The sequence below is a fragment of the Acinonyx jubatus genome, chromosome X, assembly GCF_027475565.1.
Source record: "Acinonyx jubatus isolate Ajub_Pintada_27869175 chromosome X, VMU_Ajub_asm_v1.0, whole genome shotgun sequence".
NCBI lineage: Eukaryota > Metazoa > Chordata > Mammalia > Carnivora > Felidae > Acinonyx > Acinonyx jubatus.
Genome location: NC_069389.1, coordinates 35,087,622 through 35,103,402, shown reverse-complemented (window position 1 = coordinate 35,103,402; position 15,781 = coordinate 35,087,622). Strand labels below are relative to the sequence as shown.

General features: G+C 37.2%; 1 protein-coding gene and 1 long non-coding RNA gene across 4 annotated transcripts in view; one reads left to right on the top strand and one right to left on the bottom strand.

Moving 5' to 3' along the window:
• Positions 1-15,781, top strand: part of MED14 (mediator complex subunit 14) — a 65,662-nt gene that overhangs the window by 9,588 nt on the left and 40,293 nt on the right. For all 3 annotated transcript variants that reach the window (XM_053202248.1, XM_027054128.2, XM_027054127.2), the window contains exons 4-12: positions 2,457-2,630; positions 3,461-3,590; positions 4,098-4,226; positions 4,553-4,660; positions 5,166-5,298; positions 6,298-6,448; positions 7,569-7,680; positions 12,953-13,078; positions 15,077-15,155. In XM_053202248.1, coding sequence (XP_053058223.1) covers positions 2,457-2,630; positions 3,461-3,590; positions 4,098-4,226; positions 4,553-4,660; positions 5,166-5,298; positions 6,298-6,448; positions 7,569-7,680; positions 12,953-13,078; positions 15,077-15,155 — 1,142 coding nt within the window. The remainder of the gene's footprint in view (positions 1-2,456; positions 2,631-3,460; positions 3,591-4,097; positions 4,227-4,552; positions 4,661-5,165; positions 5,299-6,297; positions 6,449-7,568; positions 7,681-12,952; positions 13,079-15,076; positions 15,156-15,781) is intronic.
• The window catches only part of LOC113597587 (uncharacterized), a 58,772-nt gene continuing 45,755 nt past the window's right edge, over positions 2,765-15,781 (bottom strand). Inside the window, exon 3 of the long non-coding RNA XR_003418368.2 lies at positions 2,765-4,201. This is a non-coding gene — a long non-coding RNA (uncharacterized LOC113597587). The remainder of the gene's footprint in view (positions 4,202-15,781) is intronic.

Sequence of the window (15,781 nt, the reverse complement as noted above, 5' to 3'; positions counted from 1 at the left end):
TCAAGGGTTTATTTAGAGGGACAGTATTTTGTACCATACGTTTTCCTTATGGGGGAAAACATTCTTTTATTCATCGGTTGTCTGTTGGTATGATAGGGAAGTTAAAGTTTATATTCAGAGGGTCTTTTGTACACTGTAAAGCATCATACAAAGAATGGTTTTGATTATAAATATTAACAAACAGACTCATTCCAAGCTTATTTATCAGAAAGTTTTACAACTCATTGTTCTGGAAATTTGGACACCAAATGTAGTAAATCTGTTTTGGCTGAAATGAGGTAGCATGGTATACTGTTTCTGAAAAGCCTGGGGTTTCTTCTCAATAATTAATTTGGAGCAATCTTTTCTTAAAGATGTTCAAACTTGCAGTGAAAAGTTAGGTGTCACTGAAGTAAATCAAAATCCAAGTGTTCAATTTTTCAAATCTGGTGTTAAATTCCTAATTATATCATGGGTATTTCAGTTACCTGTTTAATACTACTGAGTTCAGTAACATAGTGTCAGGGAAAATCCAAAACTCTTGGTTTTAATATTGAGCCATATTGTAATTCATCTTTCATTAATTGAAACTAGAGTATTCTTCTATTAGTTTCTTGAGTTGGCTGTTCAAATAAATCACATTCTGAATGAAGTCTCATATTGAACTTCTGTAAAGTTTTGGTATTTTGTGAATGTAGACACAGATGTGTTTATGTCAGGTGTAAGGTCCATCAACTGAAGAATTAGAAGATTATTCATGTTTTAACTCTTCTGTTCTCAACCTAATGATTATTTAACTAGTTTCATTTGAGGTTCTTAATAGATAATGATCTTTAGCCATACCAGACATATTATGTGTGCAGCTGAGTGTGTAAGTACATAGTTTGTAGGATTCTAATGGTGAAACAGTCTGGATAATGTTTTATTTAAGAATAAGAGAAAATAATCCTATTCCTAGAGCTTTTTGAGAAACAGTTTTATTGAGACATAATTCACATGCCATACAATCCACCCATTAAAGTGTCTAATTCAGCGGTTTTTAGTGTATTCAGATATGTGCAACCATAACAGTCAATTGTAGAATGTTTTCATCATCTCAAAAAGAAAACATGTACCCTTTCACTGTCACCCCAAGTGCCCCCCATCCCAGCCCTAAGCAGCCACTAATCTGCTGTCTATAGATTTGCCTGTTCTGAACATTTCATATAAATGGCACCATGATGGAGTCTTGTGTGACTGGCTTGTTTAATTTAGCATAATGTTTCCAAGGTTCATTCATGTCATAGTACTTCATTCCTTTTTATAGTTGAATTGTATGAATCTGCTACCTCACTCGAGGCTCGATCTGATGAACTGTGAGATCATAACATGAGCCCAAATCAAGAGTTGGCCACTTAACTGACTGAGCCACCCAGGTGCCCCTGTCTTAACCTGAGTCTCAATTTTCTCATCTCTAAAGTGATAGGAATTATCTGATTTTGTCTGTTTCCTGGAGTTGTGAAGATCAGATAATAAAATGAGTATGGAAATACTGAGAAAATAAATGTAGGGCATTGTGTGCTGGTATTAATTGTGGGTGTGATGTGGTATTAATTCTGGATACCATGTTTTAAGTTAGCCACTGATAAATTGGAGCCTTTCCAAGGCAGCAGAACAAGGGTGGTGAGATAGAAATTTGGAGATGTAAAGACTAAATTGAAGTGACTTGGAATGTTTAGCTTTGAAGATAGGGTGGGCTTCCCCGTGTTGGAAGGACATGGGAGACATTACTGCTCCAGAATAGAAAAGTTTCAAGGAAGGAGTTTGCAGCTCCATGATGAGCTCTACTATTCAGAAACGCATTCAATAGAGAACTGATGGAAAGGATTTCTGTTTGGGGCATGAAGATGGCCTAGATGTCTTATAACAGCATTTATGGAGTATTTTATGTATTCTAGGCACTGTTCTTAAGGTTTTGTGTGCAATAACTCTTGCTCCTCAGAACAACCTTGTAAAGTTGGAAATCATTATCTCTATTCTACAGTTGAAAAACCTGAGGTACAGAGAGGTTAAGTAATTTGCCTAAGGTTACAGGGATAGTAAGTTGCAGAGTTAAAATTGAGACCAAGGCAGTTTGGGTCCAAGAGGCCATGCTTTTAACTACTTCATTACCAGCCAACTCTAGAAATCTGTAAGAGGAAAAAGCATTTTGTTCTGTTTTTCCTAACTTCTGATATGTATGTGTAATGTTAAGGATGGAGAAACAAATTGGAAAACGTTTTACTTAAAGTGATAGGAAGTTATTGTTTTTAATGTTAAATATAAACATATTAAATATTTCTTCACATTACTGGAAAATTTTTTGAGGAAATATTTTGAAATGTGGGAAACTTATATTAATGTCCCTCAGAGTTTACTTTGGAATGAATAAATGATATTTGAAGTGCAAAGTAGCTAGCTCTCAATGAAGCTTAATACATTTACCCTTTGCTTTAAAGATGATTTCAAGCTTTTTAGATCAGCAAGCCATTCTGTTCGTGGACACTGCTGATCGCCTGGCCTCATTAGCTAGAGATGCCCTAGTCCATGCACGCCTGCCTAGTTTTGCCATCCCGTATGCCATTGATGTACTGACTACTGGATCTTACCCACGGCTGCCCACCTGCATTAGGGTAAGTGCACTGCTCACCACTCCTGTTCTTAGAAGTTAAAGGCTTTGGCATTGGAGTCTACTGTGTTATTAAATTGTCCAGCAAAACAACTGTTCTATATATACATTTTTGAGTTTATTTAATCATTTTTGAGAGAGAGAGTGGGAGAGAATGGGGGAGAGGTAAAGAGAGAGAATCCCAAGTAGGCTCCAAGCTGTCCGCACAGAGCCCAAGGCAGGGCTCAAATTCACAAACCATGAGATCATCACCTGAGCCGAAATCAAGAGTTGGACGTTTAACTGACTGAGCCACCCAGGTGCCCCTGTTCTATATTTTAAAAGATTTCATGTAATTCACTTTTTTCTCCATAATTAGAATTGTGTTTTTTTGGAATACATTGAGGCCAAAATGTGAATAGCTATCAAAATAGATAAATCGGGGGGGGGGGGGGGGACGGTAAACAGGTGTAAATTAATTTACATCTATTTCATATGTGAAAATACGGTATGCTAGTTGCTTTTTGGAAGCTTTTTTTTTTTAAGTAGTGCGGTAATAGTTTACTGATGTGCTATTTTATTTTATACTTTTAAGAAGTGGTGAAAGTCATCTAGTGACATGAACTTGATTTCATAAATAGAGCATGAAGAAGATCATGTTGCATTACTGTCTCAGCTGGGTGGCACTCTGATGCACCATAGTTAAGGGGCATATCACTATTACTGGATGTCGACTTAAGAAATGAGTGTTAAGATCCTCTTGGGCAAAGTGAGAAAATATTATGTTAAGACAGGTGCAGGTAAGAGTTGTGTCTCTTTGTACATGGTTATAAAATCACTGAATTTTTTTTGTAGGATAAAATTATTCCTCCAGACCCAATTACCAAGATTGAGAAACAAGCCACACTTCACCAGCTCAATCAGATTCTTAGACATAGGCTTGTGACCACAGATCTCCCTCCTCAGTTAGCCAATCTTACAGTTGGTATGTACCGGAAGTTAATCTTTTTTAAGAATTGACTTGTTAGAATTTTTTTCAAACAGCTTTTGGGGTTTCATTCAAAGAACTCTCATTTTGAGGGTTTGGTCTGCAATTCAGGTAGTGTTCACATCTGTGACTTGTCAACCGATCGTTTCTCTTTAGTACCAAGGGATAAAATTTTAGTACCTGGAGATAAAATGGTGGTATGTGAAGCTGGGAACAGGGAGATCACCTGGGGCTGGAGGAGAGATGAAGCCCCAGAGTTATACCTCAAGAGAAAATTGTCAGTTGATGTTAGAAGTGTTCACTGCCTTTGGCTATTGCTTATGCAGGAACTACTGAGTTCTTTGGACACTTCTGAAAGAACTTTCAAGCTGTTTAAAATTTCTTGTAAGCAAAATTGAATGTTCTAGGCTAGCGGGAAGCTGGTTATTTTCTAGCAAAGTAGACTGCTGCTGCTGCTGCTGCTGCTTCTTCTTCTTCTTCTTCTTCTTCTTCTTCTTTTAAAAGCAAATGGCCGGGTGAAGTTTCGAGTTGAGGGAGAATTTGAAGCCACCTTGACCGTGATGGGAGATGATCCGGATGTACCATGGCGTCTTCTCAAGCTAGAAATTCTAGTTGAGGATAAGGAAACGGGAGGTAAATCATAAATACTGATTTAAATCATAAATATTAATTCAGATGTTTGGTGTTTTTATATTATTGAAACATTCTTACAGAGTACTAAATGTTTGGCAATTTATTCTGTAATTTGAAGTAGATGTTGTGATAATCATACTTACTTTCCATGGAGATTTTAGTGTTTCTCAAGTATAATGTTCTCTGATTTCCATGGGTAATTTCAGTTCTTTTTTTGTTTGTTTGTTTAATTTATTGTTAGTCGGTGTACTCTTCCTTAGTTGGTACTATGATATGATCTATACACTTTTCTGGTTTACCGCCTTTTTTTCTCCTGCCAATGGAAGATGGGCGAGCCTTGGTTCATAGTATGCAAATCAACTTTATCCATCAGCTGGTGCAGTCTAGACTCTTTGCTGATGAAAAACCTCTTCAGGACATGTACAACTGCCTACGTATCCTTTTCAAATTTGAGACCTGTATTTGTAAGGAATTCGTGTGTCCCTGTCCTCCCCATATTTCCATTTACCCCCTATCCTGAACTTTCCTTTTTTGGAGTAGAAATGGGGCTGGGGAACTGGTGAGTGTGGAGAATAGTGATACATCTATACTAGACCAAGTTTTAAATTTTACTGTTGGTAAAACAAAAATGAGTAAGAAATCTAGAGGGGAGAAAATAGTGCCATTTGTTCTACTCATATTCTCTAAACCATGATGAATTCGCAGGCAACCTGGGCCTTATAGTTTGTTTATGTCGGTTCAAAATGAAATATAAAACATTTTTCTAAAATTGTGCCACAGTTGATCACACCTTTTAGTATATGTCATCGAAGAAATAGAATTCCAGAAATTTCCTTCATAGCCAGCTTTTGGGGAATAGAGCTTATGTTAAATGAAGTTTGCTTGTAGTTCACTGGCCCTTGTAGTGATTTATTAAATTTGCTTAACAAACCCCATCAGATTCATTCTGCTTGTCGCTTCAGTTAGAAGTGCTACATTCCCAAACTCTAATGTTAATCCGAGAGCGGTGGGGAGACCTTGTACAGGTGGAAAGGTACCATGCTGGCAAGTGCCTCTCCCTCTCAGTTTGGAAGTAAGTGAAATTGATTCTGGCAAGTTCATGCTGTGACTGTAAATATCCTTTATGTTTCTCTTTTTCTTTCCTATATCTGATTTACTATAGAGCAATAGCTATGTACCTCTAGCAACATGATTTTATATAGTAAAGTCCCATGGTATCATATAAACCACATAAGACATCTGTAATTGACTCCTTTCTTAGAACATGGCATGTTTTAAATATGTAGACATCTGTTTGTACTAAGACTTGCTATTCTCAAAAAGTTAGATTACTCTGGCCTTATACCAGATTGCTGAAAGACCATTAAGATTGTTGGATATGTTTTTAAAACATGTTTGCTTATCACAATTTTATATTTTGAACTGTGCCTCTTAATGTCTTTTTTGAGGGAGAGTTTTGGGGAAAATCAGTATTAGGCTGTTTATAATCCTCAATTCCCTGTTTGAACTTTGCTTGATTCTCATTTTCTGTAGAGGAATTAGAGATAAATAGACACCATGTAGAAGACAGATTGTTTTGTTTTCAGATTTCTTTGTGTGCATGTGTTTTTATTTTTTATTTATTAAATTTTTTTTTTAATGTTTATTTTTGAGAGCAAGAAAGACAGAGCATGAGCGGGGGAGGGGCAGAGAGAGAGAGAGGGAGACACAGATCCAAGCAGGCTCCAGGCTGTGAACTGACAGCACAGAGCCCAATGTGGGGCTCAAACTCACAAACCGTGAGATCATGACCTGAGCCGATGTCAGAAGCTTAACTGACTGAACCACCCAGGCACCCCACGTGTGTTTTGTTTTTAAATTGTGTCTGTTTTTTTTAAAAAGGATGTAAATCAAATACTGCGTTGGATTACAGAATAGCTGTCTTCTCAATATTAAATTATTCCCTCCACAAACATTGAGGGCCTATCATGTTCTAGGCTCTGGCTAAGGCATACAATAGATTGTTTCTGTTTTATTCCAAAAATTAACAGGCTGTGTTGAAAAAAATCATTAGTATTTCTTTTCTCTTTAGTCAACAGGTTCTTGGGAGAAAAACAGGGACGGCATCTGTTCACAAAGTTACAATTAAAATTGATGAGAATGATGTCTCTAAGCCTTTACAGATTTTTCATGATCCTCCTTTGCCAGCTTCTGATTCCAAGTTAGTAGAAAGAGCCATGAAGGTAAGAGATCTCAATATATTTTAATATTGGTTTGATTAAATGAATGTATATAACTTACACTTTATTCTTAAACTTTTAACACATTCTTTAAAATACATGGTGGGGCACCTGGGTGGCTCATTCAGTTAAGTGTCCTACTCTTGATCTCAGTTCGGGTCTTGATTTCAGGGTCATGAGCACAGGCCCCGTGTTGGACTCTACACCAGGCATGGAGCCTACTTAAAAAATAATAAAGGGGGCGCCTGAGTGGCTCAGTCGGTTGAGCGCCGACTTCGGCTGGGGTCATGACCTCACGGTTCATGAGTTCGAGCCCCACTTGGGGCTCTGTGCTGACAGCTGACAGCCTGGAGCCTGCTTTGGATTCTGTGTCTCCCTCTCTCTCTGCCCCTCCCCTGCTCATACTCTGTCTGTCTCTCTCAACTGTCTCTGTCTCAAAAAGAAATGAATATTAAAATAAAAATAAAATACCTGATTGTTCCTAAAACCCTTTATTAAACTTGTTTTATGTGAATGTTATGCTTTTGCATTTGTGGGTTTTTTTTAATGTTTATTTATTTTGAGAGAGAGTACACGCATGCAAGTGGGGGAGGGGCAGAGAGAGAGGGAGAGGGGGAGAGAGAGAGAGAGAGAGAGAGAGGAGAGAGAGAGAGAGAGAGAGAGAATCCCAAGTGGCCTCTGCACTATCAGCGCAATCTCAGGAACCATGAGATCGTGACCTGAGCCGAAATCAAGAGTTGGATGCTTAGACGACTGAGCCACCCAGGTGCCCCACATTTGTTTTTTTAAATAACTAACGTTATGTATAATTCATAAGATGTTCTTTCACATTTTAAAATTTAGGTCGTATCACCATTTTATTTTTAAGGTCTGACATTTAATCACTGATAACCAGTACATAACCTATCTTGATTTGTAATTGCCAAAATGTTAGCTATAGTCTTTAAGCTCCCAGTACCATCTAAGTTTATCTTTTTTATCTTTAAGTTTGCTTTCTTCTACTGGTTAACACTCAGTCAGTGTGATTCTAAAAGGAACTATCTTGAGCCACAGTAATCTACTCTCAGACTTTTAAAGTGAAAATGTTTAAATTGCACATATGATTCTGTTCTTATTTATGCAGATCGATCACTTATCAATAGAAAAGCTCCTGATTGACAGCGTCCATGCACGAGCTCATCAGAAGCTCCAGGAGCTGAAGGCCATTCTGAGAGGCTTCAATGCCAACGAAAACTGTAGGTTCTTTTAAACCGGCATTTCCACCTTTCTTTTGTTTTCATTAGTATCCACTTTTATGAAACATCTTTCTTAATTAGACTTTTTTCCTGGTTTTGTCGTGGAGTTGGGCATTTCTGCATTTTAACTTGTGATCTACCAAGCTTGTCCAAATTTTTCTCTAATTCTCTTTTTAATTATTTTGTTTGGCCTTATTTTTTAAAGGTATGCATATTGAACCTCCTTAAAACTTTTTTTCCTATTGAAATGGAAGTTATTTTAACATTTTAATATGAATCATTTCTTTTAGGTCATCTTCTAAGAATAAGGTAGCTTTGCAGATACTTATGATGTTATTTATAAAATATGTCTCTTTGAGTGAAGCAGAATTTATCCTTTGTCTTTTTAAAGATTTTTATTTAGTTGTTAATACATGAGCAGGCCTCAAATAAGAAACACATATACACTCATAGCGAAAAATCTTCTAAGTTCACTTAGTAAGTACGTTTAGAGCTTCGGGGGACGATCATTTAGAAAGTAAGTGCTTTCATTCTAGTAATAGTTTCACAGTATTATCATGAGCATACACTATCCCTACCTCAGTTTTTGGTTGTGATGACCTTGTGCCCACAGTGAACAGCCTTTAATTAAGTGAAATGGTGTATGTGAAGTGCCACAAAAATGATGTCTTTAATAACTGTGGTAGCTAAAGTACTGCGTTCCACCGTCACAGAGCCCAGCTCAATCCATTATACTTAAAAAAGCAGCTTCTTCAGTACCACTTTGACGAATTAGCTAAAAATACTGCCTGAAGAGAGGACAGACAGGAAAATAAATTTGTATTCAGAATACATAGTCATTCAAAGAAAGTGAAAGAACAGAGGTGTGAAAGAGGGTCTGAGACAGACTAAAGACTAAGTGGAAACAGCTTAACTAAACAAGTGCAGGCCTTAAATACAAAGTATGCTAGACATCGGATGAATGAATGTAGTGTGTTAATCTATTTTGAGGGGGCATGTTCACTAGCCCCAACAGGGCTTAACATTAGATTTATCGAGTCCTGATGATTTTAATTTAATTATAAGGTACATGGAAGTCCTCATCCCCCTGCCCCCACTTTAATCCCTCAAGCAAAGATGTTATAAATACAGACCTAAATTTTCTGATTAGGAAGTATAATCAAAACTTTCAAAAAAAAAAAAAAACGAAAACTTTCATTGGGGTTAGAAAGCACACATAACCACCCTCCTGTTTTGTTCTTTTTTAGTAATAGTTTTGAGGTATAATTTGCATACAATTCACTCATTCAGTGGTTTTTTTCTTTAACATACTCAAGTTGTACAACTATCTCCACAGTCTAATTTTAGAACATTTTCATCATCCCCCAAAGAAACTCCGTATCCATTAGCAGTCACTCCCCTATTCATCCCTCCCCTCAGCTCTTGGCAACCACTAATCTACCTTCTGTCTCTATAGAATTGCCTGTTCTGGACATTTCAGATAAATGAAATCATATAATGTGTGGTCTTCTGCATATTGTTGGTAGCATAACGTTTTTGAGGTTTGTGTATATTAAAGCATGCTTTGGTACTTCGTTTTTATTGTCAAATAATCCATTGCATGGATATACCACATTTTATGTATCCATTCATTGTTGATGGGGTTCCTTCCACTTTTTTTTCCCCCTATGGTGAATAACACTGCTATGAACATTCTTGTACAGGTTTTTGTGTGGACTTGTTTTCATTTCTCCTGGCCATGTACCCAGTAGTGGAAGGGCTGGGTCATATGATAACTCTGTTATACCTTTTTACATGTTTAACACCACCTCTTAATCCCACTACCAGTAGTGTTTGAGGGTTCCAGTTTCTTTGAATATTTACCAAGACCTGTTATTGTTCTGTCTTTTTGTTTTTAGCTGTTCTGGTGGGTGTGAACTGGTATTTCTTTGTGGTTTTGATTTGAATCTACCTAATGATTCTTGAACATCTTCTGTTGAGTAGTTTTAGCTCTTACATTTAGATTACTTTTTGAGTTAATGTTTGTATGTGGTATGAGGTGGTGGTCCAACTGCATTCTTTTGTAGGGGGATACACATTCATTCCAGTAACATTTGGTAAAAAAATAAAGTTTTCCCATTTAGTTGTCTTGGCACCCTGTTGAAATATACCTTTCGTTCGTAAAGAACCCTATTAGGTACCAATTTTTTTTTTTATTGCTGATTTTTCAAAATAGTAAAATTCTAAAATTCATTTGTTGGGATTGTAGAAAATCAGGGTTTGTGATCTTTTGATATTTTGATAAGCTCTGGTTTAATTTAGTATCATCTGTAAACAAGGTTTAGTTTGTTTTAAGTAAGTAAGAACTCAGTATGGTTGCCCAGGAGATAACTTAAATTACTTTGAAAAATAGAGTGACCAGGTGTTTACATAAGAAACATACTTTTGTGTCTTGTTAATGTAAGTTGCAAAGATTTTCCTTTAGCACCATTTTGTAGAGATCTCACTGGTTGGGCAGCCAGAAGGTGTGAGTTGAGCTGCATGCTCTTGAACAAGTAGCATTCTTTGGGCTCCATTCTCATCTGTAACTCAAGGATGTTAGTCCAGGCCCTTCCTAGATCTCTGACTCTAGTGGGAGTGTGCTCCAGCATCGGTTTTCTAGTTCTAGGTGTCTGTAGAATTCCGGGTGTGAGAGAAGGGTGCTTTGGAGACTGTGTTTTGGAGGAGAGGTCGGTGCTTGTGTGTGGGGTTGGGCCCCTCAGACCTGCTTTAATCAGAACGGTTGTGGATATGAGGGCCATTATAGGAAAGGGCCTGCTAACCCACCATTTTATTACCTATGCTTTAGCTTGTTTTTAAAATTCATGTTCATGCATTTGTATTCTTCGTGTAGTCTTACTTGATCCCTTTTGTGATGGGAAAGCATGCTTTAGTCAAATCCTTTACTGGGACCTAGGGCTGTTCTTGGAATCCCTTTGTGCAATCACCCTTAATCACCTGGCTTTTCTTCCAGCTCCTCCCTGGAATAAGCCAAGGAAGTGAGTAGCTTGGACAATGGAGCATTTCAAGGGAGGGCTAGGGGAATGTACAGATAGCAGGTTTGGATGGTCTAGATGGCAGCATGTGGTTTCATGGGGGTGGGAATGTCTCAAGGGAGAGTAGGCAGAACTTGGGAGAGAAGGTCAAAAAAGGCAGTGCAAGGCACTTCAGGTCACTTCCCCAGGTGGCCTCGCTTGCAGCATTCCTGTCTCTTGAAAGCCAGGGGAGTCTCCCTTGTGTTGTGCTCTGTCAGAGCCAGAATCAAGGTATCCAGGGCAGTTCAGAAGCTGAGAACCACACGCAGCTATTCCTACCTGGGCTTTAGTTGCTTCTCTTTAGTCTTCACGCTTTACATTACTATGTATTGGTCCATTCCTCATTTTGTCCTTGGTAAATAGGGAGAAATCAAAGAGGAGATGTATATATATTTCTGTTTCAGGAAAGAGCAGTGTACCATCCTGTCATCTTGCACAACCTTTAACTCTCCCTTCTATGTTTTAAGTTTTGCCATTTTTGATACCTTCAAGCCAGTTGCCTTTAAATGCTTCGGGCCTTATATATTTTATTTTTTTGCAAAGAAAAATGTGGACATTGGCAGTCATTAGAGATACATCAAAGTATATTTTATCTTTTGGACTGTGCTTTCTATATTCTTCTCTAATGCCCTGTCTTTTCAAGAATACTCAATTTTGATAATTAGATTGGAATGATCATTGTTATCCCAATTGTCAGAATTAGTTTTACACCATTACTACACTAAGAATACATTCCTTCTCCATTGGGAATTATTAACAGTCCAGATAGGTGTGGAAAGCTAGCAATCCTGCTTCAGATCTGTAAGCACTATTTATTATATTAACCTGGTAAATTCAGCAAAACATCATTTGAACTAATTTGTCCTCCTGCTCTGAGTTATAAGATATTGTAAGAGGAATTTCTGTTTGTACCTATTTGTTCTTTCGTGTGTGTGTATGTATATGTGTGTTTGTGTTTTAGGTGAGAGCTCTGCTGGCCCTGTATGTTCAACAGTTCTTCACAAATGTAGTAGATGGACTGGAAAGCAGTTTGTTTTCATCTGATTAAATATGTCTCCTGCAGCTCTCTTTGCTTTATTAACTCATTTGATAATTTCTGATAATTTCTTTGTATAGATAGCACCAGTGGTAACTCTGCCCATTTTCATTATTGTGCAGATTCCTGATGAGAGGGTTTGGCTTGTTTCTTTGATTCATGAAAGGGGTATAGAGAATGTACATTGTTGAGCACTTTGCTTTTTAAGGCACCTTTTCAACCTTGTCATTTCTTCCTCCTAAGGACCCAAGGCATGGACAGGAAGATGTTACTGTTCTTGTTTAACAAAGTAGCACAGAGAAGTCACACCTGGTGAAAGGCTGGGCCTATGTAACCACTCTCCTCACTGCCTGCCTTTTCTTCTGTGCTGTAGCATTAGAGGACCATGGTAACTAGAAGAGCATATTTCTTTAGAGCTTCTCCACCTGATCAGCACGGGGTGTGATTTCAATGAATGCTCTGCTCCTTTACTGGATTTCGTTATGCCAGCTTGTGGGATTAAGGGAAGAGTTAATTAATTGGGCCAGGTGGAATACTCTGAAACTTGAGAACGAGTATATTGGCAGCTTTGGGACTTTGTGTGTAACAATTGCTTATGTTCTTATTTCATCTGTGACTTGAAAATGAGGTATAGAAGTAACGTGAAAAAAATGTTTTTCCTATATAAACAATAATGTTTAATGGTTTTCAAGTGTTTTTCTTAAACACATGGGCCCTAATTGCCAGAAAACCTCTCTTTGTGAGGAATGACATTGAAAATATTTAGGCCGTTGATGAAATTTATTCTGTTTACCAAACCATTTTCTTCCCACTATATCAAAAAGGAAATCCTTAAAAACTAACTTATTAGTAATTACTGAGTGAAAAGTAAAACTAGAACTCGGCTCACTGATGAAGTTAATATTTTCACTAGCTATTTTAACCTTTTTTTTTTAAGGAATCCTGGGATTTTTTTTGCTGTAGCGGTTGAGATGGGTATGTTCGTTTCAAGTCACCCTGAGGAATACATTCTTCCTTTTGAGCTACTAATTGACATAGTAGTACCAGTCCAGTTTTGCAAAATCATGTTTTTCCTCTGATATTAAGGATTGTTTGATAGTTGGTTTGTTTCTACACACTGAGAAATGATCTTTTGTGGAAAATATTCAGATAGAAATACACTTTTTCATTCTTAACTGTTCAGCTTCCATAGAGACTGCACTTCCAGCTCTTGTCGTTCCCATCTTGGAGCCCTGCGGTAACTCGGAGTGTCTACACATTTTTGTAGATTTGCATTCTGGAATGTTTCAATTGATGCTTTATGGACTTGGTAAGTTACCCAATGACATGGTCACTCGGTGTAAGGAAAAATATTTTGATAAAAGCAAAACAAAATTTTTCTGCCATTAGGTATTGGGAAGGGGTGGTATCAGCAGTACAGAAAGTAGATGTGGAAGGAATGACTCTGGCTGGTGTCCGTTCCTTGGGGCCAATTTTAACCCTGCCTGGGATTTTCTCTTCCCAGAAGTTAAATTTCCCAGTATGAAGTACATTTATGTTGTTTTTCTTATGTAGAAGTAATAATGGTGATGGCTGATGGTTTTTAGATGAACTGTTTTACCACTAATAGTCAGGTGACATGGAAATGACTACAAGGGATTCTAATGGCTAAAGAACATATACGAATGACAGTATAAACATCTAAAAGATGACTTAGGGTACAGAATCCTGAAGGAAAGGATGTTTATATTTCTGAGTTAAACACAGTCAAAATTAAAGTTTGATTTACCATGTTCTGTTACCAAGTTGGTGTTCTGAAATGATGAACTGCTTGGAACGTAGTGTTTTTGTATTGCTAATGGAACAGTGTTCTTGAATATATTAGCACATTTACCATTTGAAATTAATATTAAGCTAGATTAGCGAAAATAAATGATTTTCTGCTCATATAGTTGTAAAGGTAAGTTTTTCAGGGAGCCTGGCTGGCTCAGTCGGAGGAGCATTTGACTCTTGATCTCGGGGTCATGAGTTTGAGCCCCACACATTGGGTGTAGAGATTACTAAAAAAATAAATAAACTTAAGAAAAAAAAGATAGCTTTTTCTATGAAGCGTTCATGGAAAACTGGCTTCATTACTTTGAATCACATCGCCTTTATGATGGCTTATTAGTGACACACTTATGAATTACCGTTTAACTGGTTTCGAACCACAAGGCAGCTGTTGTTCATTCTTCAGAATTTTTTTTACTTAACTGTTTTCTTGACTGTTTACACAGTACACACTCATAGATAAAGAAGATGACCATGTAAAACTGAGAGAAGCCAAAAAAAAGTTACCTGTTGGCAGTCATTCTTGTTTTAGGGGATATATGCTTATTTTAGCTGAGGCTGCCATAACAAAGGACCACAGAGTAGGTTGTTAAAAAGAAAGAAATTTATTTTATCATAGTATTAGAGTTTGGAAGCATAAAATCAGGTTGCCGACATGGTCAGATTATGGTGAGGGTTCTGTTCCTGGCTCATAGGCCCAGGCCTTCTCCCTGTCATCACGGCAGAAGAGGAGAGCAAGCTCTCTGGTGACTCTTCTTATAAGGGCACTAATCCCATCAAGACAGTGCCACCCTCATGACCTCATCTAAACCTGATTACCTCCCAAAGACCCCATCTCTAAATACCATCATCACATTAGGAGTGAGGGCTTCGACATACAAATTTTTGGGGGTACAATTAAACCATGGCAATGCTGCACTAATTTTCTTACACTTTTTTTCTTGAACTGAAATCATTGTATATTTTGCTTTTGTTCAAAACGTGCTGTTATTAGCATTTTTTCGGTGTCATTAAAAATTCTAAGTGACATTTAGGAAGCTGAACTTCAGCTAACAGCTCTTGCTTATGCCAGAAACCATTTGTATTGAATAAATAAATATTTCAGTGGAGTTTTACAGTTTTTACATTTTTAAGGTTCTAAGTTTGGTAATACTATGAGTTAGAAATACATGCAAGTTAAAAATATTAATTAACTAGGCCTAGGGTTTGGGAATTGAAATGCAGGCAGATAATGAGTTCATGTATTTGTTACTTGTTCTTCCTGCTAATGTACATTTGCTATTAATCAGTTGTCTTAACTATAACTCTCCCTAAATGTTAAAGAGAGAAAACAAATTAGGTTAATTTATGCCTAATGATGCATTTAGTTTAGTTTTTCTCTGACTCAAAAATAACACTAATTTTTGCCTAAAACAATCATTTTCATTTAAGTTCTGGGCTACCTAAATATTTTGTGCCTCGTGTAAGCAATGAATTAATGAAGTGCTATATTCTATAGACCAGGCCACGCTGGATGACATGGAGAAGTCTGTGAACGATGATATGAAACGAATTATTCCTTGGATTCAACAACTTAAGTAAGCTTATTTATTTAGCTCAAGACTAAAAATGGAAAGTTATTTTGACACGATATATTTTCTTCTCCATCATTACTCTTGATCAGTCACTGTCCTTAATGTTTATGACATGAAACTTGAGCACCTTTTGGTACTTGGAATCGAAATTGTCTTGGAATAGGCCCAAGATAGCAATGTTTTGTATCCAGTTCCCCTCTAGGGCAAATACAGGTATGAAGGGCATGACACTCAACTTTCACTCGTCGCCATGTTTCCTCCTGGAAAAGCACTCTGCAAGTCACTTACACAATGGATTTTATTGACTCTAGTGTTCTCTGCAATAGTCTTATTTGTTCTTACCCAGGATAATCTTCATGGTATGAATCTACCAGCTGACCCTTCAGAATAGTTGTTTCTGCTTCTCTAATACTGTCATTCAATATTGTCTCAAAGTCCTTTGAATGCTTCATACTGTCAAACTAAATAAAATTGAAAATGGAGCTAAAGACAATTCTGTGAGGTTTCATTGCCACCCTGGTACACAGAGGTGCCATTATGGCAACTCTAACAAACTCGCTTTTAAAATTAATAAAATTCCAAGGGATAAAAATAAATTGCGGAGGTCAAAACCCAAACTGTCAAATGGA